The sequence below is a fragment of the Gopherus evgoodei genome, chromosome 10 (genome assembly GCF_007399415.2).
Source record: "Gopherus evgoodei ecotype Sinaloan lineage chromosome 10, rGopEvg1_v1.p, whole genome shotgun sequence".
NCBI classification, from domain to species: Eukaryota; Metazoa; Chordata; order Testudines; family Testudinidae; genus Gopherus; species Gopherus evgoodei.
Window position 1 is genome coordinate 35205126 of NC_044331.1, and position 24412 is coordinate 35229537.

Here is a 24412-nt window from a genome sequence, read left to right on the forward strand (position 1 = left end):
ACTAAAACGTATTACTGGCACGTGAAACCTTACATTAGAATGAATATACAAAGACTTGGCACACCACTTCTGAAAGGTTGCCAACCCCCGATCTAGCGGGTGCCCAAGAATCAGAGCTCCTATTCCAGCCTAGGGATTTTAGGGGCTGCAGAGCCTATGGATCTAGGTGATAGGTATGTTAGAAATAATTCTACCTAGCTGCTATAAAGCTCTTTTCATTTGCAGAGTTCAAAGCACTTTATAAAGGAGTATAAGATTCATTATTTCCATTTTAAAGATGAAAAGCACAGTGATAAAGTGCCTTGCCCAAGGTCACATAAGCAAGTCAGTGGTTGAGCAGGGAGCAGAACTGCAGTCTTTTGATTCCCATCTAGTATTCTGCAACTAGATTAGATTGCTTCCTCGTGCCCTGCCCTGGGGTTAGGAGGTGAATTCTGTCCCCCAATCTGCATGTAGATCCCTGAACAGGACACCTATTTCTGTTGGAGGAGTGACTCATAGGTTCCAGGAGCCCCTTTATACCATATCACAATATATCTTACAGGGGGAAATACTACTAGGTATTTTTCTTCAAGAGTAAGTGCCAAAATTATAAACGTTTGAAAAAGGCAAATGTAATATCATGTTTCCAGAAGTGGGCCACTTGGAATATTGTGCACTGTGTGCAGATCAGAGGGAAAGAGAGATCTTTTGCCCTACAAATCCCCTAGGGGTGATGGAGCAAAAAGAAAGAACATGTGGCTCTTATTTACAAAATTAGACACCTAGCTATTGCCATCAATACCAAGGACCCCATTTTCTGTGAGGTCATATCTTGTTGATACTGCACACACTCAACCCTTCCTCCCCCAGAGTACTGATACATAAACTGCTGCCTGTCAGCTTTCTGTAGGAGTCTGTTCTTCATCTTCATCCATTATTTGTGACTATGTATTACTAATGTGCTATTAGATCACCATATATTTTTGCAGTGCAAGAACTTGTATGTCATTTTTCCTCATTATAGTTTTCAAATTAGTAGCAAAATAAGAAGCAATACAGGCTACAGATTTCTTCAGGGTCAATTATCCTTGATAAATTAGCCCTGAATTTTTAACCATAGCACTGTCCAGAGCAAGTTGAGTAATTTGCTACACAAAGCTGTACATGTGATATTGACAACATACAGTGCTAAGACTTATGTGCCTTTATACATGTTGCGAGAGAAAATAATTCTGAAGCCCATAGATTGTTTTCATATAATTATATACAAATTCTGACTTTGGGGTTCCCTAATATTAAGGAAGGACTCTGAGCACAATCCTATTTTAAAACAATTTTCTTTGCCTGTACTACTGACATCTTACCTTGTTCTAGATGAAAGTATTTTAAAGATCTATTTTAATTCTCACTGCTTGTTTAATTTTTGCATTTCACTGAGCTTGGACAATGAAGAAAAACTAATCAAAAAGACTGGACAGTTACATGGCTAAGAATGTCCAGAGTTATAATAAGGATATTTAAAAGACCAAGAGTTTTGGGTGGGATATCAGTGTTACCAACTCATGATTGTATCAAGAGTCTCACAATATTTGTTGATTTTCTTATAGCCCCAGCTCCTGGAGTCATGTTATTACCTGAGAATATCAGCTTTCATTTTTTAAAACAGTTACTAGCCCTCATGGTTGTGGAAGAAGCATGAAAATGTAAATTCTACAGGCTCAGAAACCAGAAACCAAATAAAAAGCACCCGAAAAACCTTATGTTTAGAAATCACATGATCTTTTAGACTCTAACTTGTGATTTTTCAATGTTTGGGGCTGGCAATAGTGGAATATATACCCTCATGCTTCAGATCACAAACCATTCCTGGTTACTAAATACAGGTTACAGCTGGTAAAATTGTATGGACTGTGCTATGCAGGAGGTCACACTAGATGGTCTCTTTTGGCCTTGAAATCTACAAGCATCTAACTAATGTTTTATTTCCCAATCTCTCTTCTCTGGGGCCAAGTTATTCCATAGTTACCCATTGCAGGGTTTCTTGCATCTGCCTCAGAAACAGCTGACATCGGCACTGCTGGACACCAAATATTGGACTAGAGAGATCACTGGTCTGATTTGTTATGGCAATTCCAGTGTTCCTAATATCATTACTATGCATCATTTGTGTCGCTGTAGTATCTAGGAGCACCACTCAGAGAACAGGATCACTTGTGCCAAGCACTGTATAAACAGAACAAAACAAACAAACAAACAAACAAAAGACTGTCCCCTGCCCAAAGAGCTTACTATCTAATCAAATAAATTTTTTTGTTACTCATATATTCAAAAGTGGCAATTAACTTTGAATCCTTCATACAAGTCTCAATTTTAGGTTCCATGCTCTAGCACAAGACTGCATCATTTGGGATGCAGACACCTCTGGGGTGGTTTTGGTTTTAGTTTTTTTAAGAAGACAAAAGTTTTCCATTGGAATTACAAAAATCACATCCACATTCCTAGTGCTCTTATACTTGGTAAAGGTTTGTTCACACAAAATCTAAATTTTGGACCAAGTATGTTACTGGATATTTTGCTGTAAGCTAAACATAAGCATGTTGCGTAACCATCTATGTTACATGGGGGAAATAGAGCCCACGCACTGGCTTAGAAGGGTGATGCTCACGCTAGTTTAGTAGTATTGAGAAAACTCCACAAAAGAGAAGAGAGCACAAAGGATTTTTCACAAAACTAACCATGACAAATGTGCTTTTGTGGTTGTCTTTTGCTGCCTCACTGAGTCTTTTTGTGTGTGCCTACCTCCCAGGTAAATCGCCTAGGTTAAACAAAAAATAAAACTGAAACAGAGCCTAAATTTTACAGGATCATCACATACCCTAATATTAATCAACCCTATGAGCGCACAACAAAGTAGAGAGAAGGAAACTTAGGGAACTAACTCTTTGCCTGCCAGCCTCTTAGAAGAAGTGATAGGAGACCCATTGTCACTGTGCCTCCCCAGGACAAGGAGACACTTGATTTTTGTTCCATGTAACTTTGGCGGCTCTTCTGCCCCGTAATGCCAGGAACATTGAAATGAACTGCTACTGTGTCTCAGTTGATGAGAGACCACTATTCAAAACTTGACTTTCGTATAATAAACTTGTGCAGTGCTATTCGCCTGATGCATTCTCTTAAATCCTGATCCTGCAAACACTTATGCACATGCTTAAACTTTAAGTCTGAGTAGTTCCAATGACATCAGAGGCACTGCTTGCCTGCTTAAAGTTAAGCACATGAAAAATTGTTTGTAGGGACCTTATGTGGAGCAGATGGTTACTGACAAAAAGTATTTATGCCTCCATAACAAAGTGATTTGATCCTGACATTACAACAGCACAGTCTGAGCCATAGGTTAAAACAATATAGCTGAGTAATTGGATGAATCAGAGAACGATAATGGGACAGAGAACCTATCTCCTCGGGTTGCTCATTCATAATTGACCCAATTCAGTAGTGACCAATAGTCCCTACCAATTGTAAAGGTTGTTCTACGGTGTATGTGAAATAAGTTGATAGTCTCAGTCCAGTTCTCTGTCATAGTGCACATGCTCCAGATCATACAAAACACCATTACTTTTGCATTCCTCTATCGGTCTCAGTGAGTAGGCCAATGATTAAATGGGTATAATTCCAGATCCTCAAAGATATTTAGGTATGTAACTCCATTGACTTCAATAGGAATTAGGTGCCTAAATACCTTTGAGAATCTGAGCCATAGTCCCCGTGTTCCCTTCTAAGTCAGGGATCAGGCACATTGACAGGGTGGCATGAGGAAGCTTGTATTGCTACTGTCTGCTCTCTAACTATGGACAAAGACCTCCTGTCCCTAGAGCCGTCAGCTAGATTCACTAAATGAAATATTGTAGGGAAAAGTCTCCAAAGAAAACTTTTGCTTTAACAAAAGTGATGTAATTCATCTGCCTTGGCTTCAATCTATCTCTAGGTTGTCCACTGAACTATATGGCTGCATATATAAAAAATGTTTTTGAGACAAACAATGACCACAATAAGCAGAAACCTATCTTATCTTCTACAAATGATCTTTTAGATGTTCCTTCTGTCAGATGGCTTAAGAAGATCAAACATGCTAGGTAATACTTCTCAGCTTGTGAGACTAAGATCACATAATGTTAACAGGGATCGTTGTGAAGGGGCCTTCTTAAAACCAAAGGCTAAGTAATTTTAAAAAAATCAAGATGATTATGATTCCAAGGAAGTAGAATATTATTAATTCAGAGTCATGGGGACAAAATCTCCTGAGCCTAGAAACTGATAACTGCACAAATCCTTTGCATGATGAGATCCAGTCAGTGTAACAGGGACTAGAGACCTAGACAATGACATACGGCAACCAATCTGGCAGTGGGCCAAAGAGATAAGAACATTAACATGTGGGAGGATCCTGTTGAACAAATTACTTCATTGCCTCTATAGAGATTCATCACCACTGACAACTGCCTGTCAATGCAGTTAGATTGGCTATGGGTTCAATCACTCAGCTGGAGCAGGACAACATTAATCAGTTAGCCTTACTTTTATAGAAACAAAGGATGGATTCAATTGCTTGCCACATCAGCAAGTAGCACATAAAATGGACATGTGCTCAAATGAGCTTGTAAATCATATAAGCATCTGAACCTATTCCATTTTAACTATTTCTCCAGCTGTTTAGTCGCTACTGCAGAAACATTTTTTTTGTACAGACACCTATCAGGAGTTTTAACTAAGGTTTCACCTACAATAACATATTAACCATGATCTGTATGTATGTACTTGGAAATTTGCTCTCTAACATTGTCTCTTTCAAATCCAGTTAAATGTCATTAGTGTCTCAGTCATTACTGTGCTTGTTCAAATTTCATGAACCAATATATTACACAGATTTGTGCCATGCGAAGCAATAAGATCACACAAGTTGTTCTAAATTATGTATAATAGCTACAGTTTGCCAGTTTTGAGATTACTGTGATTACCTTGGGACCGCTATAGATGGCATAGGCTGCTCTAAATTATGCTGGGGGCCATTTTGACCCAAGGATACCCCAGAATTGGAAGCACAAAAGTGGCCTTTCCTTCCTATTCTGCAGTGAGTCTAGACTCGGCACAGCTGAGATTCTAGCCCAGATACAGACAGCTGAAGTAAGCTGGTCACTGGTGCAGGGCTGTGAGGGGGCTGGGTATAAAGCAGTTTTTCTCTGATAAGAAAAAAAATTCTTCTGCATGTTCAGCTTTAGCAGTTTGAGAATAAGAACTTTAATGATGAAAATTAAATCCTTAATTCCTTTCATTTCTGGAAATCCACATTTTTGAGCCTACATCTGTTTTTTCCAAATATTCATAGACTATTAGGGTTGAAAGGGACCTCAGAAGGTCATCTAGTCCAACCCCTTGCTCAAAGCAGGACAATCCCCAAACAGGTTTTTGCCCAGTTCCCTAAATGGCCCCCTCAAGGATTGAACTCACAACCCTGGGTTTAGCAAGCCAATACTCAAACCACTGAGCTATCCCAAATATTGAATTATTGCCACAAATTTAGTTGACACATTAGTACTGATTGTCACCCGAGACATAGTCAGCCAGGCTTTTAATGCAGGTGTTCTGAATTCTTCATTGGTATGTAATTTTTTCTCTCTGGACTGTCTATCCTGCATATTGTATGTTTAGCAGAAATTCATCCCATCACTGACTGTGATGAAGCCAATGATTCTCTCAGGCTATTGGTTCTATTACTGAGTGTTTCCAGCATGCCCTCAGAAATGAACTAATAGGAGAGAGAGAAATGACTCCAGAGAGAAAGGCAGCTTTGAATCAGGCTTGGCAAATCACCACACCTAAAAAAGGTTCAAACATTCTGACCTTCTGTTAACATGTCTCTATGAAATTGCAACTCACAGCCGATCAGAACCTTGAATGTAAACCACTTAACTTTGTGTCACCTAAGAGTGCACCTGAAGGATGCCTGCTGTAACACACTCCAGCTTATATGTCAAAGCCTCTAACTTATTAAAGAGTCTTATAGCCTTCTCCCAGATCAATATTTCTTTTCTCTTCAGAAATTAAGTCAGACTTTCTGGCCTTTTGTTCTCCAGATCCTATCTACACACAGTACCTCCTTCAGCAACGTGGGAATGATCAAAAGCATTCTCCACCCTCGTGCTGCTGAGAAATGGTTTTGAGATTAAAGTCCAGGAGTGGAAATCAAGAGAGCTGTGTGTTAGTCCTAACTCATTCCTCACTACAGACTCCCTGTCCTATCTACAGACTCAGTCCTAACTACAGACTTCCTGTATGAAACAGGTCAAGTCACTTATCTTCTTTGTCTTTAAGTTTCCCCTATCTAAAATGGAGATCATCATAATTATTTCCAGTTACAATTAATTCATTAATGTTTACAAAGTACTTTGAGTTCCACAGAGGGAAGTAGTGTTAGAAGTTCATTTTAGAAATGTGTATAAAAGTGTGCATGTGTGGGCATATGAGAATCAAATTAACCTGTGCAATAGGAGTGCAACATCAGTTGATTTTTACAGAGCTCTTGATGAATACACTGCTGCCACGTCTGCATAAATAGGCTGAATTTTCACAGGAAACTATATGCTTTCTCCCAGTATCACACTCCCAGGAATATCACTGAACAATTTCTAAAAGTTACATTACAATTTGTCCATTAGTTTGGTGCTCACTTCATCCTTCTGTACCAATTGTGACAAATTCTGTTATTGTCTAAGTTGCTGTCCTTCAGCAGAACTGAGAGTCCTGCAGCCTTGACTGGACATACAATTATCATTCATTTTTATTTTATCTGCATGGCTTTCTGTAGGGTACACTGAACACAGAAATGACATCTTTCCAGCTGTAATGATAACGTATCGTTCCTGGGGGTACACAACTTTCTCAAAGAAGTTACAGCCAGGTCTACAACAAATCACAACCTATGGGATAATTTTTAGCCACAGACTTTGCTAGGGAATGGTGCAGAGCTGCCTAACCCCAGCAGGAACTTCTGGGGGTATGTGTGATGTTGCACTCCATATGTTTATGGAAATATGCTTATGAGTGTGAATATAATGTAACTGGAATATGCTTTATGCAAAAGGTCTCCTGTAAGGTATCATTACAAATCTTATAATCTGCTGAGTTTGTTCATCCTATTTGTATGAATGTATCATTCTTGTATACAGACCTAGAAATATGAAGTATTGCTCTGAAATCCTATTGTAATTATGCAATGTGTGGGCCATTAATGGTGGTTAAGAATCTTGATGGCTCCCATCGACCAGGACAATTGGTTGTAAATGGCTCTGTTTACTTGTAAGCCTTCCTGTATATGTGAGTGCCAGCCAGTGAGTAATGAAGTCTCACAGGACATGTGAACATGTCACATGACACTGGAATCCATCTTAAACCTGGTGCTTTTCCATTTAGAAGGAAGGGTGGGAACCTAGAGAGAGACAAAGGATTCCTGCCTTGTGCCAAAGATATAAAAGGGGGTGAACAGAGCAAAGGGAGCTATAGTCATGAGAAATCTCCTAGTTACCACCTGAGCTGGAACTAACAAGAACTGTACTGGGGAAAGGATTGGGCCCAGACTAAGAAGGAGTCTAGTCTGTGAAAGAAGTTTATTGGAACATCTCTGAGGGTGAGATTTACCTGTATTCAGTTTCTTAAATGTATTAGTCTTAGACTTGTGTGTTTTGTTTTATGTTGCTTGGTAACTTACTTTGTTCTGTCTGTTATTACTTGAAACCACTTAAATCCTAGTTTTTATACTTAATAAAATCACTTTTGTTTATTTATTAACCCAGAGTAAGTGATTAATACCTGGGGGAGCATACAGCTGTCCATATCTCTCTATCAGAATTATAGAGGGAGGACAATGTATGAGTTTACCCTGTATAAGCTTTATACAGAGTACTACACATTTATTTGGGTTTGGATACCATTGGGAACTGGGTGTCTGGGCACTGGAGATAGGAAACCTGCTGAGCAGTTTTGGTTAAAGTCTGCAGCTTTGGGGGCACGGTTCAGATCCTGGGTCTGTGTTGCAGTGGCGTAGAGTGTCTGCTTCAACAAGACAGGGTTCTGGAGTCCCAAGCTGGCAGGGAAAATGGGCTGAGAGGTAGTTTCAGCACATCAGGTGACAGTCCCAAGGAGGTCTCTGTGACTGAGTCCATCACAGTATGCACCTGAGAAAGGTTCAATGTCTGGGGGCCTAAGATGAGAGAGTAGCAGCTGCTACACCTGTTGCAGCTACATTTGAAGAAGTTAGTGCCTGTCTTGGTGCTAGCTTGGAACAGCTTTTCACACCTTGTGTTCAGGGACTGGGTTTGTCTGGCTCTTGCACCCACGCTCAGAGCGAGTACAATCCAGCCAATTCACATCACAGAAATGCTCTCCCACAGCTCTGCTGTATTTTAGATAATAAATTACAGACAGTAGAGACCTGGGACACATTCAGCCCCAGCATAAGTGGATGCCTCTCTCAGTGGCTTTGAGGAAGCCCAGGACAGGACTGCATCCTTTCCTCTGTGCGCACTGAGATAATCCAAGTTATTGGCTAGAATTCACCTCCACTTTCCCAATAACTGTGTACTCATCATGGAACCGTTTAGTCTTTTGTGGACAGAACTCATTGAACATTTGACTCACGGAGTTTTACAGACACAAGGTGTGACGAACTAGGAATGTTCTTAATGTTTGCTCTGAATACTGTGTTGGTGCCTCAGTGTCCCCATGGCAGTTCTTAAGTATCTGGCTGAGCAAAGGGCCAGTGCACCTAAATGCCTGACACTCTGTCTCTTAGCAACTGATGGCCTGGGCCCCTCCTCTGCAAAGGTGCCAGCTGAAGGTGTTGGAGACAAAGGGATCAGGTGACCTCCTGGCCCGGGAAAGGGGCTGAGCAGAGAGGAGGGGCAGGGAGGGGTTGTTAGTCTGGAGCTGGCTGGGGTCCAGGGTGGAGGGCAGACCTGGGAGTCTGGCTCACTGCCCCCCAGAATGGACCCAGCCGAGGGGTCCGGTTCGCTGTATCTACAAGCTCTGTTTTAGACCCTGTTCCTGTCATCGAATAAACCTCTGTTTTACTGGCTGGCTGAGAGTCACGTCTGACTGCGAAGTGGGGGTGCAGAACCCGGTGGCTTCCCCAGGACCCCGCTGGGGTGGACTCGCTGTGGGAAGTGCAGGGAGGGGCAGAGGATGCTGAATGCTCCAAGGAGAGACCCAGGAGGTGAAGCTGTGTGAGCTTCTTGCCCTGAACAAGTCTGCTCCAAGGGAGAGGAGGCTCCCCAAAGTCCTGACTGGCTTGGTGGGGAGCAGTTCCGGAGCATCGCCCGGGGACTCCGTGACACAAGGCAAAGGCAAAGAATGTTTTGCATACAGAACACATTAATTCCTGAGCTCAACACAGCTCCTAACATTTGCAAAGACAAAAACCTTTTACCTGCCATTTCTCACAGATGATCAGAGCATGGCTCAATCCTGCACTACTGATGCAGGCAAAACACCTCCACTGAAGTCAATGAGATTTTTGCCTGCTTCAGAAGGATGGGATTAGGCCCTAGTATCATCAAGAAAATTAAGCTGTCCATAAGCCAGCACATTTTAATGTTACTAGAATTTCAGGCCCACCTGTTCTGCTCACCCTAAAGTCTATAGCAAAACTTTCATTAACAAGAAAGGATGGAGCCCTTAGTGGTTAAACTGAGAGGTTTAGCAATTACAAAGTTATTTTAGATGACAGTACAAGTTGGCAGGCATTCAACAGAGGAATGACTTCCCTGACTTTCCCTGCCATGGTACTATAAGAGTTGTTTTTTTGCTATCACGTGTCTTGCCAATGTAACAGTATTACAATAAGAACAGTAGCAGAACTGATTCCCTAGCTAGTAGGGTATTGGTGAGTTCATACATTTGTGTATTATAGGTACATTTTAGGACCAAATCCTGTGCTCATTTACTCACATTGGCTTTAATGAGTTTCCTCACATGTGTTAGGAGAGCATAATTTGGCCCTTTCCATACATATTATGAAGGAAGAATGGAATATGATCTGCTTACCGAAGGATTTCTTTCCGAGTGAAGAAGGTACAATCCTGTTAAAAAAGAAAACACATTACTGTACTAGAGAGAGAGACACTTATCAACTGCAAGAAAATGGCTTCTACCTTCCTGGAAAGAAGGTAAGCTTATGCATAGCCCGGTTTGGGCTCACAATGAGGTGTTGGGAAATGGAGGCTGTAAAATAACTGAAATGTGAACTGACCTAAAACGGAGGACGCAACTGTCAGAAGGTATTTATTGATGGACTGAAACATCAGAAAACATATCATGTCTGCTATACGTGCTACGTGTGGCATTGCTCAGGCTATCCCCAGAATTGTGAGATGACCAGACTAGAAAGGGGACTAAGACCAATAAGAAGAGCTCTGTGCCAAAAAAGTGCAATAAATGGACTTGAGGGAATCTGTCTTAACTTTTAAATTTGTACTGCAAAATATACACAGCAAACTAAATTGCAAACAATTATTATTAATACTTGTTTATATTGTGGTAGCACCTAAGAGCCCCAGTGATGGACCAGGACTCCTTTATCGTAGGCATTGCACAAACGCAGAACAAAAAGACGGTCCCACTCCAATGAGCTTACAAATTAATCCACCTTCTTCCCAATGGTATTTGGAGAGACAAGCCATTGCATAGATAGAAATAATTTACTAAACTTCAGAGCAGAGCTGGCTGACTACAACCAAGCACAGGACCCAGAGCTCATGGCGATTCTGAGGGCTGTCTGGTTCAACCATGTCTGTTTCTTTTTTAGTCACTGTTTACAAACATTCATATGAATGTTTTTTTTTTTTCCTCCTGAGGATTGGCACTTCTGACCATACCGCAAAGAACCCATCATCATTATTGCTTCTAGTTGATGCCCTTGGTGGAAGTCTCAGTAATGGCCAACAACTGAATGGACCATGGAAAATTCACACCTAGATCAGCAAGCTCCCCTGGGATTCAGTCCTGTGAGGTTCTGAGCACTCTGGCCTTAATCTATCAATACACTTGCTAAGCACATGCCTAAATGTTTTGCTGGATTGAGGCCAGAGTACTCAGCACCTTGCTGATCTAACACAAGGTGAAGGATGAGCTATGTTGTCAGGCACTGTGGGGAAACATAACCTATCACTGACCATACTGCAGTGTGCAGTTCTGTGGATAAAGAGAAAATTCCTCTTCACCAGCTCTGTTAATCCAGCACCTTCCTCCAGCATAGACTGATAGCAAAGACCACGTTTCCCTAGTTTGCTTATGAGAATGTCATGTGGGACTGTCAAAAGCCTTACTAAAATCAAAATACATCACATCTACTGCTTCCCCTCATCCACAAGGCCAGCAATCTGGTCAAAGGAGGCTATTAGGTTGGTTTGGCATGACTTGTTCTTGATAAATCCATGTTGCCTCTTCCCTATTTGACTGTAGGTGCTTACAAATTTATTGTTTATTAATGTATTCCAGTACCTTTTCAGGTATCAAAATTAGGCTGACTGGTCTATAATGTCATTCACTCGGAGCAAATCTCGCCCCAGCCTCCATGGCTGGGAAGGGTTCCCTGCTAGCAGAATTCATAAAGTGCTCCTGGACAAGAGGCTAGGGGCAATGTTTGGGGAGGAAACACAGGGAATGTACATTCTCTGGTCTTCCAGTCTGTGGCTGAGGCACATGAAGGGAGCAGAGCCTCAGCAGCACAGCTCCATGGCTTGGCGGGAAGATTCCTCCTGCTCCACCCCACTATACTCTGGTGCCCAGCTTATCAGGCTGGCACGAGGATTTGGCCCTTAATTATTTTCTTTTTAATGTAAATAATGTAAAATATATTGCATTTTCCACAGTTAGTTAGTGACAAAGTAATAATGTTTGACCCGTTAGATGTCCTGATTAGAGCAAGTAGGGGAAGCAAATACTTTTGCTCTTTAGACCCCTGAAGAAAAATCATTTAATTCCTTCACTGAGAATCATTTTAGCCAACTGCCTGTTCCTTCCAGAAGGAGCAATAGCTGGTTGTAGCAGCATCCTCTAGGCTGTCTCAGGTTTCCAGGTAGGCGATCACACCTGCTTCCATCAATTATTAAGTTGTCTTGCTCCTGTCTATACGAAGTGGTAGGAAAGGCTGCTCCTCCCTTTGTGTATTGTGTAACAGAATAGTGTTACAGGGGCACAATCGAAGGGCTCCTTGTGAGCTGCTGACAGTTATGTCACATTGTCTGGAACTGCACAAAGTGAAATAAGAGCCAGCTGGTTAAGTCTTCATTAATTCCAGCACATGTAACACCTACTGTCAAGGTATCATTTAAAGACACTTCATTTACCAAAGAACAGCTGGTGTAGTTTGACAAATAAATGTGATGCTGTCAATAGCAATCTTCCTGTAATTATATAGACTCAGGAAAGCAGTGGAAACTGTTATTTAACTAGCGAGCTAATGGGGGTCTTATGTGCAAGTGGATGCAAAGATGAAAAGGACAAAATTACCTTTTAAGAATGACTTAAGCTGCTCTACATTCCTGAAATAAACACATTTAAAGATGATTTGGAAACACAGTGGTGGCTCAGCTATTTTATAACATAGTTTCTTTTTGAGTGTGGGGACAGAAAAAAGCATGGTTTAATCACGTTAGGGAGCCATGTTTTAATCCTGTTACAGCCTTAGCCTAAACCATAGTGACATATGACATAGAACTGGAAATGACTTTCAGGGTTATCATGTTGAGACCTCTGCTACTGCATCCTTTACATGGCTTTCCACAGTGCATCCAGGAAAAAATACATCACACGTTATAACAAAGGTGGGCCATGACAATGTCCCTCAGCCAAGTCTGAACACAGCAATGGGGTCTTACAGTGGTATAGAGAGACAAGGTGGGTGAGGTAATATCTTTTATTGGACCAACTTCTGTTGGTGACAGAGGCAAGCTTTTGAGCTACATAGAGCTCTTCTTCAGGTTCGGGAAATGTACTCAGAGCGTCACAGCTATATACAAGGTAGAACAGATTGTTTAGCATAAGTAGTTAACATATTTCAAGGGACTATTCAAGATGAAGTGACCCATTAACATCTCACCAGTTATGGGAGAGGGTAAAGGGGGAAAAGGCTGGGGGAGGGATTAAGTGGATTACAGATTATTGTAAGAAGCCATCAATCCAGTGACTCTGTTCAGTTCATGATTTTTAGTATCTAGCAAAGTTGTGAATTTAAGCTCCCAGGTTTGTCCTTTGAAGGTGTGCAGGTTTCCTTTGAGGATGAGGACTGAAAGGTCAGATATAGAGTGATCACTTTGTGAAAAGTGTTCACCCACAGGTGATAAGATATATTTTTGTCTTTTATCATTTTTCTTTGTAAATTCATTCAAGAGTGATTGTCTTGTTTCACCCACATAAGTTGTTGTTGGGGCATTTAGTGCATTGGAAGAAGTACACCATGTTGTTAGTTGTTTGGCTGCCTGGGTTCCCTCTGTGTGCCATCCCAGTTCTGTGCAAGTAGCTGGCACAGCAGACCTTGAGCAAACCGCCCAATGACCACAAGATTTGTTAAGGTATGAAGGCACTTGATCAGGTTTATTGTCAACGAAGCACAGTCCTAGCTCCCCAGATCAATGCCTTCAGTTAGATTAGCACATGTATGCCCGTGACAATGGATGCAGCTTAGTGAATGGCTGGACTTTCCATTCCCCCATCAGCTGGCCAAAGACATTCCCTCTGTGATAACTTGTTCGTATTGGTGTATAAAGAGGTAAGTATTGCCCCTCTGACAGAGCTAGGTGCCACCATCCTTCTGGAATGTGTTTGTGTGTGTGTCAAGCTTTGACCACTATTTTAGCTCAGCACTCATACTAGGCCTCTGATACAAGGGCTTCTGTTTCAGGCCCTCTTCCTACTATACACCACATTTTGTGATAGGCATGGGTAGACTCATGGATCTTGAAAGGTGTGGTGTAGGGGGTATTGTATCATTGCAATTGAGATATGGCTACAGGTTTTGCGTCTGGCACCAGACCATAACAGAAGAACAGTTTCAGTTTGTGGGTCCTGGTCTGTGGGGAGTTTGCTTCTAGAGATGAGCCTGGAGAGGCTGGGGGAATTATTTGAAGACCAGAAGAGGGGGTTCAGGAAAGATGTCTTTTAGGATGTGGTCCCCATCAAGTATGGGTTGTAATTGTTTGATGATATCCCATATAGTTTCCAGGTGACAACAAGAGGGGTGTGATTGGAGCGGGTTTTATTTTTGTATTGAAGAAGGTTCTCTCAGGGTATTTGCGTGGCCAGTTCTATGATGTGGTGACCTACTTCTCTTATGGAGTGTCCTTGTTGGGTGAAGGTGTTTTTAAGTGAATTAAGGTGTATATTCCAGATCTTTTCATCAAGCATATTCTGTGGTACTTGAGTGCCTTATTGTAGAGAACAGATTTCTTGGTGTGTTTGGGGTGGTTACTGGATCTGTGAAGGTAGGTGTGGTGATCCGTGGATTTCTTGTATATAGTTGTCTGTAGGGTTCCATTATTGAAGCTGATTGTGGAGTCCAGGAAGTTGATGCTAATATGAGAATATTCTAGAGAAATGTTAATGGATTGGTGGTGGTTGTTGAAGTTATGGTGGAAATATACGAAGGAGTTTAGGTTGTCTGTCTAGAGGATGAAAATGCCATCAGTGTAACCATCAGGAATTAAGGCCTATAGCAGGACTAGTCTCGAGGCAACCTCGTCAGTACAGCTGGCCTGCAGCAGCAGTTTGATTAGCCACACACCTTGATTGGCTGCTGAGGCCAGCAGGGTGGCTCTTAAGCCAGCAAGAGCAACAGCTTGCTATCTTCTCAACACTTATGCCCACCACTGTACCTGCTTCTGTGCTACCCTGCTCCTGCCTTGCACCTAGTCTTGCCTTGGTCCTGTCCCTACCTTGAGCCCTTCCTTGCCTAATACCTTACTTGCTCTACTTTCTGACCTCAGGTTTTGACTCCTGGATCCTGACTCCAGACTCTGGCTTTGCCCAGTTGCAAAGTGTAGATAAGATTAAAACTACCCCAAAGTTTAGATACTATGTTTAGATACTATGTAGATTCTATGTTGATAGCTGCAGTTTTGGTTTGTTCCATCATAGAAACTTCATGGATGTTTGCATCCTGGATTTTGGTTCAAGCTTCTCTCTAGTAACTAAGGCATCATCCCTTTATATAGGCACTTTACATAACACACTGTCTATAAACTTTTTTCAGGACTGCATGTTCAAATATCAGCCCAATGTCTAAAAAGTGTTTTGCATTTGAGAAGATTGGCTGATCCCACCTAGCATATAGTAAATAATTTTATTAAATTTTGTAGTGGCTGGAACTCTGGCAATTTAATTCCAATTTAATTAAAGACTTTTGGCCGGGATAAACGTGGAGGTGAATCATCTAATTTTCATCTGGCAATTTCATTCATACAGAAAATTATATAATGAGAAAGAATAAGTAGTAAACTAGCACATTATATTACCTCCTTCATAGTGGAGGGTGAATGGGGCTGGGAGAGACACGGGTTTAGTAGTCTATGTATTAGATTGGCAATACCCAGCCTCCTTCAAACTGGAAGTTCAAATCCCAATAGAATCACCCCCTCTTTCCAAGAGAGGGAATATTTACTACCATGTACATTACTGCACGTGGGTCTTTCTGACCAGACCCTTACCAACCACGCACCTGTCTGTGCTGCATAGGTATTGAAGCTCTGATGGCATTTTTCATAAAAGCAAGGGGCAGATCCTCAGCTGATGTAAATGCCCATAGTAAACCAAGTTATAACAATTTACACAAACTGAAAATTTGCCCTGAAGAGTTTATTCCCCATGACCCCGGCCAAAATATTCCCCTCCTTTTTGATCCCCACTGTTATACAGATGGCTGAACTACCTTCAACCCACTAGAGGTGCTCTCTGTGTGTGAAAGTTTCTGGAACCAAGATCCTGCTCTCCAAGTTGTAAATGCACAATGTTACATGCTTTAGCCACTGAGAGGATGTCTCCTCCTTTTAGGTAGGCCTAACATTCAATTCAAGCAGTCCCAATGCCCTTAAAAAAAAAAGTTAATTAGATGTCTGCTGAAGGGTCATTGATGCCCTTAGAAGTCCTACAACCAAAGGTGCACATTATCTACTAATGCACCTTCATTAGTAAAGTTTCTTTTTTCTGTATATCTGACTGGGGCAGTGAATATACTGAGCTTCTTTAGGTCATAAACCAACCAAAGTCCAATTAACTTTTCAGAATTCTCCTTCTCCCATACCCCATCACCTTTACCCTGAACACTAGGCCTAAACGTCCTGAGTCTGTTCAAATGTGCTCAATCTGAAATTTGTTCCAAGTAGTGTATTATGTGTTGCCTTAATTAGCAAGAGTGAAGTGCTGGCCTTTCAGCAAAGGCAATCAATTCTTAAATTTAATCCTAATTTGGATGACTTTTGAAAGAGGTTTTTTTGGGGTGGAAGTTTAAGAGAAAAGGGGGAGGGGTTCTCTTCCATTCTTATGGGAGGATTAATAACCATCTTGGCTTTCAGGGATAAATTCCAGCCACCCCTTTCTGGGTGCAAAAAGTTGGGACAAGGTTGCAGCAGGAAGTTGAATTTCAGCAGAGTAATAGTCCTAGGGTCAGAGAGGTGCCTTTTTTCTGCCCCTGTGAAAAATCTCTCTAGATTAAGCCAAAATCTAAGCCACAGAAAATCATCATTTGTGCATATGCACAAGTTTCTGGTACAATTTGATCTCCTTCCAGGCTGTATTGTACATGTTCTCAGGCCTTAATGAGCATCTCACAGCCCTCCAAAGTGAACACTGAATTCTAAATGCTAAGAACACTGGCAAAAGGGCGCCTGCTCCTACTTTCCTCACCAAAATGCCCTTTGGCCTAGGAAAAAGTGCATAAACTGAGAGCCAGGCAGCCATGAGCTCCAATCCCACCCTCTGCACTATACAACCCTTACTATTGGGCAGGGATTCATTTCCCTGTGCCAGAGGTTCTCAAACTGTGGTCCGCAGACCACCAGTGGTCCATGAGCTCCATTCAGGTGGTCCACAGATAGTTCCCTCTAAGGTGCACAAGCAGGCATGGCTCCACTAATTAGATGCCTGAACCCTGGAGAAGATACATATGTAAGGTGAAGTGGTGGTCTTGGGGGAATGGGGGTGAGAAGAGGGGGTGGGAAGCATTTGGGATGTGCAGGGCTGCAGCAGCCAGAGAAAAAGGTGACTTTCCCCAGCTCCAGTACTGCAGCTGCCAGGGAGAGATGGCCCTCGTTCCAGCCCCAGCTCGGTGACTGCTGTGGCGGGGGAGAGACCCCCTGTGACAATGCGGTTCTGGCAGGACCTAACTGAGAGTGCTAATTCAGGACCAACTGCTTAAACAGGGCAGTTACAGCCCAAGGCTGAGGTTTTTCCATCTCTAAGGCAAACCAAACCAGCCAGACAAAAAGGACTTCGGTTTCACCCCACTGGCTAACCACCAGTCACACAAGCAATTCCCTTAGACATGCCAGTTTCCCAGTATCACCACCAGTGCCTCTCATCCTGGGGATGAATGGTTGTGAAAACCAACACCTCAATAAAGGAAAAAGTTTCTCTTGATCCCAAAGAATCAAGCCCCAGACCCAGGTCAATATACAAATCAGATTTTACCCACAAATCACGCTGTTGCCAATCCTTTAGAATCTAAAATCTAAAGGTTTATTCAGAAAAGGAAAAAGATCTAGATGGAGAGCTAGAATTGGTTACATACAATAATGGCAAAGTTCTTGGTTCAGGCTTGTAGCAGTGGTAGAATAAACTGCAGGTTCAAATCAAGTCTCTGGAGTACATCCACAGCTGGGATGGGTCATTCAGCCCTTTGTTCAGAGCTTCAGTTTGTAGCAAAGTTCCTCCAGAGGTAAGAACCAGGACTGAAGACAAGATGGAGATGAGGCATCAGCCTTTTATAGTCTTTTCCAGGTGTAAGATTACAGCAAAATGGAGTCTGGAGTCACATGGGCAAGTCCCTGCATACTTTGCTGAGTTACAAGGTGTATCTGCCTTCTCTCAATGGGTCAGTTGTGTAGCTGATGGTCCTTAATAGGCCATCAAGCAGGCTAGGGAGAGCTAACACCCACTTGTCTGAGATGTTTCCCAGAAGCATAGCATAAGTTTGAAATACAGACAGTATAGAGCCAATACTCATAACTTCAACTACAAAATGACACATACATATGGACAGCATAATCATAACAAGCAACCCATAATCTGGTCTTAGACACCTTATATGACCCCTTTACATAAGATTTGGTGTCACTACAGGACCTTGGTTGCAACCATGTTCTATATGGTCCCATCTTAATGTCACCCCACCCCCAACCCTCCTTCTCAGTCCCAGCTCAGTGGCTGCCACGACAGGGTAGAGGGTCACATCCCTCACATTAGGAAGGTAAGACTACTGATATTAAAATATGAGTCGTGTGCTTTTATTTGTAGGACAAAAAAATTAAGTTTTTTTAATTATAGTGCTTTTATCCAAAGCGCTTTACAATATAGTTAGCTAATGGTACAAACAACATTTGGAAAGATTAATTGGTCTGCTGAGACCCTCAGTAATTTTCAAGTGGTCCATGGAAAAAAAAGTTTGAGAACCACTGCGCAATGAGGGAACCAAGTATCATTTTCACGATTTTATAGATTAATTCTGGTAAAGCTAGGATTAGAAACAAGATCTCCAATATAGGACACCAAACTCTCATTCTTTAAGCCAGTGGTTCTCAACCAGGGGTATGCGTACCCCCGGGGGTATGCACAAGTCTTCCAGGGGATACATCATCTCATCTAGATATTTGCCTAATTTTACAACAGGTTACAGAAAAAGCACTAGTGAAGTCAGTACAAACTAAAATTTCATATAGCCAATGACTTGTTTATACTGCTCTATAGACTACACATTGAAATCCAAGTACAATTGATTTTATAATTATATCAAATGAGAAAGCAAGCCATTTTTCAGTAATAGTGTGGCTGTGACACTTGTATTTTTATGTCTGATTTTGTAAACAAATAGTTTAAGTGAGCTGAAACTTAGGGGTATGCAAGACAAACCAGACTCCTGAATGAGGTACAGTGGTCTGGAAAGGTTGTGAGCCACGGCGTTAAGCCACACTGCTTCTCACAAAGAATATGCCAAATCTATAGGATTGGATATGCTTTCAGTAAAATTGGGCTACTTTGGCATACTTACCTTTATGATACCTATAGATTAAAAAAAAAATACCCAAGAGCCATAACTTTAGTCCCTTGCTCTAAATGCTGGAAAATACTTTTCTTGTGGAACTATAAATAGAACTCAGGAGTTCTAAATTTCAGTCCCCTCCAAGAGCAAGACAGAAAACCCAGGAATTCTGACACCCAGAGTTCTATTGATGTCTAATAAATAAATGCACTTGGCAGAATTTTGGGGGCTTTTTAAAAAAAGAAAAATGTTAAAACAGACTAGAAAATTGCTTCATTTACTGTCCAAGCTCAGCATTGAGCACTTTATCCAGCTCCCTTTCAAACTAAAGGAACAGTTCCAATTATCTTTAATGATGCAGGATAAAGCCCTGGCTAAAGCTGGGGTTCTGTGGCAAAAATAGTATGTGTACAAGAGGGCTGAATTAAGGTTGCATAGCTAACCATAATTTAGTATTTCCTAACTTTTGAGTGCTTCACTTTGCATTCTTAATGTTCAGTGCAAGGGCTGGTCTACAGTTTTGGCACCAATTTTGCTGAATTGTTTTTGAACAGATTTTGTTAATAAACTCTGTAGATCAGACCTAAATGTTTATAATTTAATAATACATATTTACACCTAGCGAAGTGGGGATATGATGTCACCATTCTAATCTGGTAGCGGTTGGCCCTCAGTTTGCATAGGAGCACTATGAACACCTATGCCAGGGCCAATGGAGAATCAGGCCCATTAAACCTCCCCTTAAAGTGAATGGGGACACTTCCATTGAGTTCAGTGGGAGCAGGGTTGAGACTTGGCTCCAACCCAAGCTGTAAAATAGGATAGTTCAAAAACTTGGACATAAATTCTTGGTTCTAGCATTAAAAGAAGTTTGAAATAATGAAGACTTCTGTCTAGCCACCAAGAATAAAACTAATACAGATAAGTGTTCAATACATATCTTAGCTGTTTACAGCACAAGTACAGTTAGCAGATTCACACAAGACCTTTGGCTGATGTGCAGTTTCAAAGCTTGAACTGCAGATATAGGGTTCAATCTTGCTGTCAGTGAGTGTAGACTAGCGCCTTCTTGCTCGCTGTACAAGTTAGCCAGAGACCTCTTATTCTGCAACCCAGTGTCCTTTTATTTCCCTGTGTTGATTCCCACCACCATCTATATACAAGTCAACAACAGTTAGGTAGCCAGCCAGGGGACAGCTAATGCCTGTTGCTAGTCAGGAGCAGCAGTTCCTTACCCTGCTGTTTCTCTCCCCACCTTCACTTCCTTACTGTCAGCCTATAGGCCTTCCTCTCAGCAGGCTCACAGGTGATTGCGCATAGGCTCCTTTAATGAGCCACACCCTGCCAGCTCCAATCAGTTCCCCTGAATGGGAGCTGCACTAGCAGGTTCTGAGCTAACAGAGGCTGGTTCAGTGCCTTTTAGCCCAGCACCCTGTTACACACCCTCCTCCTTAAGAGCAGCACCCCTGGGCCACCTTTGGCCCCTCAGCCCTTCCACCGTTCCCACAAAGGAGGCTCTTTTGGGGAGCCCTTCCCGCTGGGTCACTCCCAGCCAGTGGCCCAGATAGTTTTTCCATCTCTCTCTCTCACCGAAGGAGCATTTCTCCAGGAGTGGTGCTCCCCCCCACCAATCTCTGCTTCCACCCACAGGTCATCACACCAATTGCAGGGAAGAAGGCCCCTCTATCCCCAGCTCCCCCTGTGCATCTGGCTGGGGTTCAGGGTTTCTTTCAACTTCTAGCATGATCTCCTGCACCTCAGTTTCCCCCAGCTCTCCTTGTGGTTCAGGCCCCTCCAACAGGGGAGGGGGGGTGTCAGCCTTCATCTCACCTCAGGGCAGGGCCTTCTGCACCTCAGTTTCCCCCATTTGTCCCAGTACATCAGGCTTCTTCAACAGAGAGCAGGGTCAGGGGGTGTTCCCCCACACCCCTTTCTTCTCCAGGTCCATCATCCCCTACTGTCCTTTCTCTAGCCCCTTGTGTCAGGGCAGACCACCCTGCCTACATTCTCCACCACATGTAGACGAGCGGACTCACCCCTGCAGCATCTCCTGCTAGTGACTTCCAGGGGTTAGCTCATCCAGCTCTGGAGCACCCTCTGCAGGCCAGTGATCTGCCTGTCCTCTTGCCCCCATGTCCCTCCCTGGACCCCAGTGCCCTTTAACTGGGGTGCTGCCCCCAGTACAATCTGGGTCTTCCCTCCCTGGGGAACCCCCAACCCACTATCCCCACTTTGCCTCAGTTTTGGCTACTGCCCAGTCTCCATCTACCCTCCATTCACTTGGGCAGACTGCAGTATCAGCCACTCATCATAGTGAAAGGGGTCTGGACTGGTTGCCTTTTCCCATCCTCAGGCTGCCCCTCTGCAAGCTCAATACCTAGGTGGGCCTACAACTAGGCCCTGCAGCCTGGGGAGTTGTTGGCCTAGGGCTTCCCAGCTCCACCTCACTCTAAGTCCCCTGGATGAGTTCCCTAGCAGCCAGGCCTGTCTCCCTCTCCAATCAGAGAGAGGGACTCTCTCTTCCTTCTTATAAGGCCCTGTTGCTCAGTTTTGGGCGTGGCCCCAGTTGTAGCCACTTCCCGTAGTCAGCCAGGGTTTTACCGTGCCCAGCCCCAGCCCTCTGCAGGGCTTTTCCAACCCTTTCCCGGCTGGAGTGGGTGGTCACCCCACTACAGTGAGGTAAATGAAAGTTTTGACATTAACTTTAATGTGACCACAAGCAGATTTAATGGGCCCGATACTCTAGTACCCTTTTTGTACTTATTTACAGTGCTCTCATGCAAAGTGAGTGTAAAACATCACCAAGTGAGAATGGCACAGTTTTACCTCCACTTTACACAGGTTTAAATATCTATATAAGTGACAAGGCAGTGGTGAATCAGGGCCAGAGTGTCTCTAGATTTGCCACAGCTAGCAGAGCCCTTAACGAACTCTCATTATGCCATGCCCTGTATACAGATATTTAGGGATTATTCATGAGCTATCCAGCACACTATATGGCCAGAGAAGTGCTCTTCACAGGATACATCTTGCGCGTGTTAGGACAGCCTTGAATCCCTATGATAAAGAGCCATTGGTCCAGCTTTGCAGAAGTTTTCCAAGGAGTCATGAAACAGACAATTTGAAGGGAAAGCAAAAAGGCCAAGCTAAGGAACAGACATGCTTTTAGGGTACTTTCAACACAAGGGTCTCCCTTACTGACACTCTTTCTGGAGTTAAGGTGTCCTGACAGGTCATGAGCTACTCACTGAGAGAACAATAGTCTGCACATTACCTCCATAAGGTCCACAAGTGCACCCCTTTAACCTTTTGTAATTAGGCCTTGTAAATTGTAGACCTTTCCAGCATAGCTTCTCAGAGCATGTGACTAGGTGATTAAATGTAAATGCCTCCTGCTAGCAGACCTGGCCAGCGTCTGGGCCGAGTCCTTGCAGAGCGGGGTCCTCCCTCTCTCGTGCAGGCGAGCTGTGCTCGCCTTATTGCCGAAGAAGGGGGACCTCCGCAATTTACGGAATTGGCATCCCGTCTCACTCCTCAGCACGGACTACAAAATCATCGCCAAGGCCATCTCGCTGTGGCAGGGGTCCGTGCTGGAAGACGTGATCCACCCAGACCAGACCTACACCGTCCCGGGCCGTAGCATCTTTGATAACCTCTATCTGGTCCGGGATCTCTTAGAGCTTGGGTGCAGGGATGGTCTGTCGTTCACCCTCCTGTCCCTGGATCAGGAGAAGGCGTTCGACAGGGTGGACCACAGGTACCTCCTGGGCACTCTGCGAGCATTGGGCTTCGGGTCCCAGTTTCTGGGTTTTCTCCAGGTGCTGTACGCTTCCGCAGAGTGTCTGGTCAGGCTCAACTGGACCCTAACCGAACCGGTCAGCTTTGGGCGGGGAGTGCGGCAGGGGTGCCCCCTCTTGGGCCAGCTGTACGCTCTGGCCATCGAGCCCTTCCTCTGTCTCCTCTGCAGGAGGTTGACGAGGTTGGTGCTTCGGGAGCTGGAGCTGCAGCTGGTCCTGTCAGCGTACGCCGACGATGTGCTCCTCGTGGTCCAGGACCCGGGCGACTTGGCGCGGGTGGAGGCTTGCCAGGCAGTGTACTCGGTGGCCTCCTCCGCCCGGGTCAACTGGGTCAAGAGCTCTGGCCTGGTGGTCGGGGACGGGTGGCAGGCAGGCTCCCTCCCACCCGCGCTTCAGGCCATCCGGTGGAGCGCGGGTCCGCTGCTCTATCTCGGCGTTTACCTTTCCGCCACGCATCCATCTCCACCGGAGAACTGGCACAGTTTGCAGGGCAGGGTGGCGGAGCGGCTCCGGAAATGGACAGGACTCCTCCGGTGCCTTTCCCTTAGAGGGAGGGCACTGGTGCTCAACCAACTGGTCCTGTCCATGCTCTGGTACCGGCTCAACACCCTGGTTCCGGCCCCGGGTCTCCTGGCCGACCTCCGGAAGGTGGTTCTGGAGTTCTTTTGGCCAGGACTGCACTGGGTCCCTGCAGGGGTATTCCACCTGCCCCTGGAGGAGGGAGGGCAGGGCCTGAAGTGCCTGCGCACTCAGGTCCACGTCTTCCACCTCCAGGCACTGCAGAGGCTCCTTTATGGTGCGGGTAGTCCAGCGTGGAGAGCCCTGGCGCACGCCTTCCTGCGCCGCCTCCGAGGGCTCCGATACGACTGGCAGCTCCTTTATCTCGAACCGAGGGGTCTTCCGCGAGACCTCTCCGGGCTGCCGGTCTTCTACCAGGACCTCCTCCGGACCTGGAAGCTGTTCTCTGCAACCAGGTCCGTGGCGGCCACCGAGGGGGCCGACCTCCTTGCAGAGCCCCTGCTACACAATCCCCAGCTTCTTGTGCAGGTGGCGGAGTCCCCCGCGGTGCGACAGAGGTTGGTCCTGGCGGGAGCCACCAGGGTCAGAGACCTCCTGGACTACGACCGGGGAGGCTGGCTGGATCCCCTGACGCTCGCTCAGCGCATGGGGCTCTCCAGACCTTGCACTCCCCAGCGCGTACTCCAGGAGGTGGAGGCCGCTTTGCCGCCCGCTGCTCGGGCCTACCTCGACCGGGTCCTGCGGGAGGGCACGCCCCGCCCACCCCGCACCCCAAGCCCTCCGGACCTTTTCATCGGGCCTCTGCCCCGTAGGCCCG

General features: G+C 44.3%; 1 protein-coding gene across 1 annotated transcript in view; it reads right to left on the reverse strand.

The window, feature by feature from the left end:
- Positions 1–24412, reverse strand: part of CIB2 (calcium and integrin binding family member 2) — a 111232-nt gene that overhangs the window by 72952 nt on the left and 13868 nt on the right. Inside the window, exon 2 of the mRNA XM_030578135.1 lies at positions 10078–10112. Within this exon, the coding sequence (XP_030433995.1) occupies positions 10078–10112 (35 nt within the window). The remainder of the gene's footprint in view (positions 1–10077; positions 10113–24412) is intronic.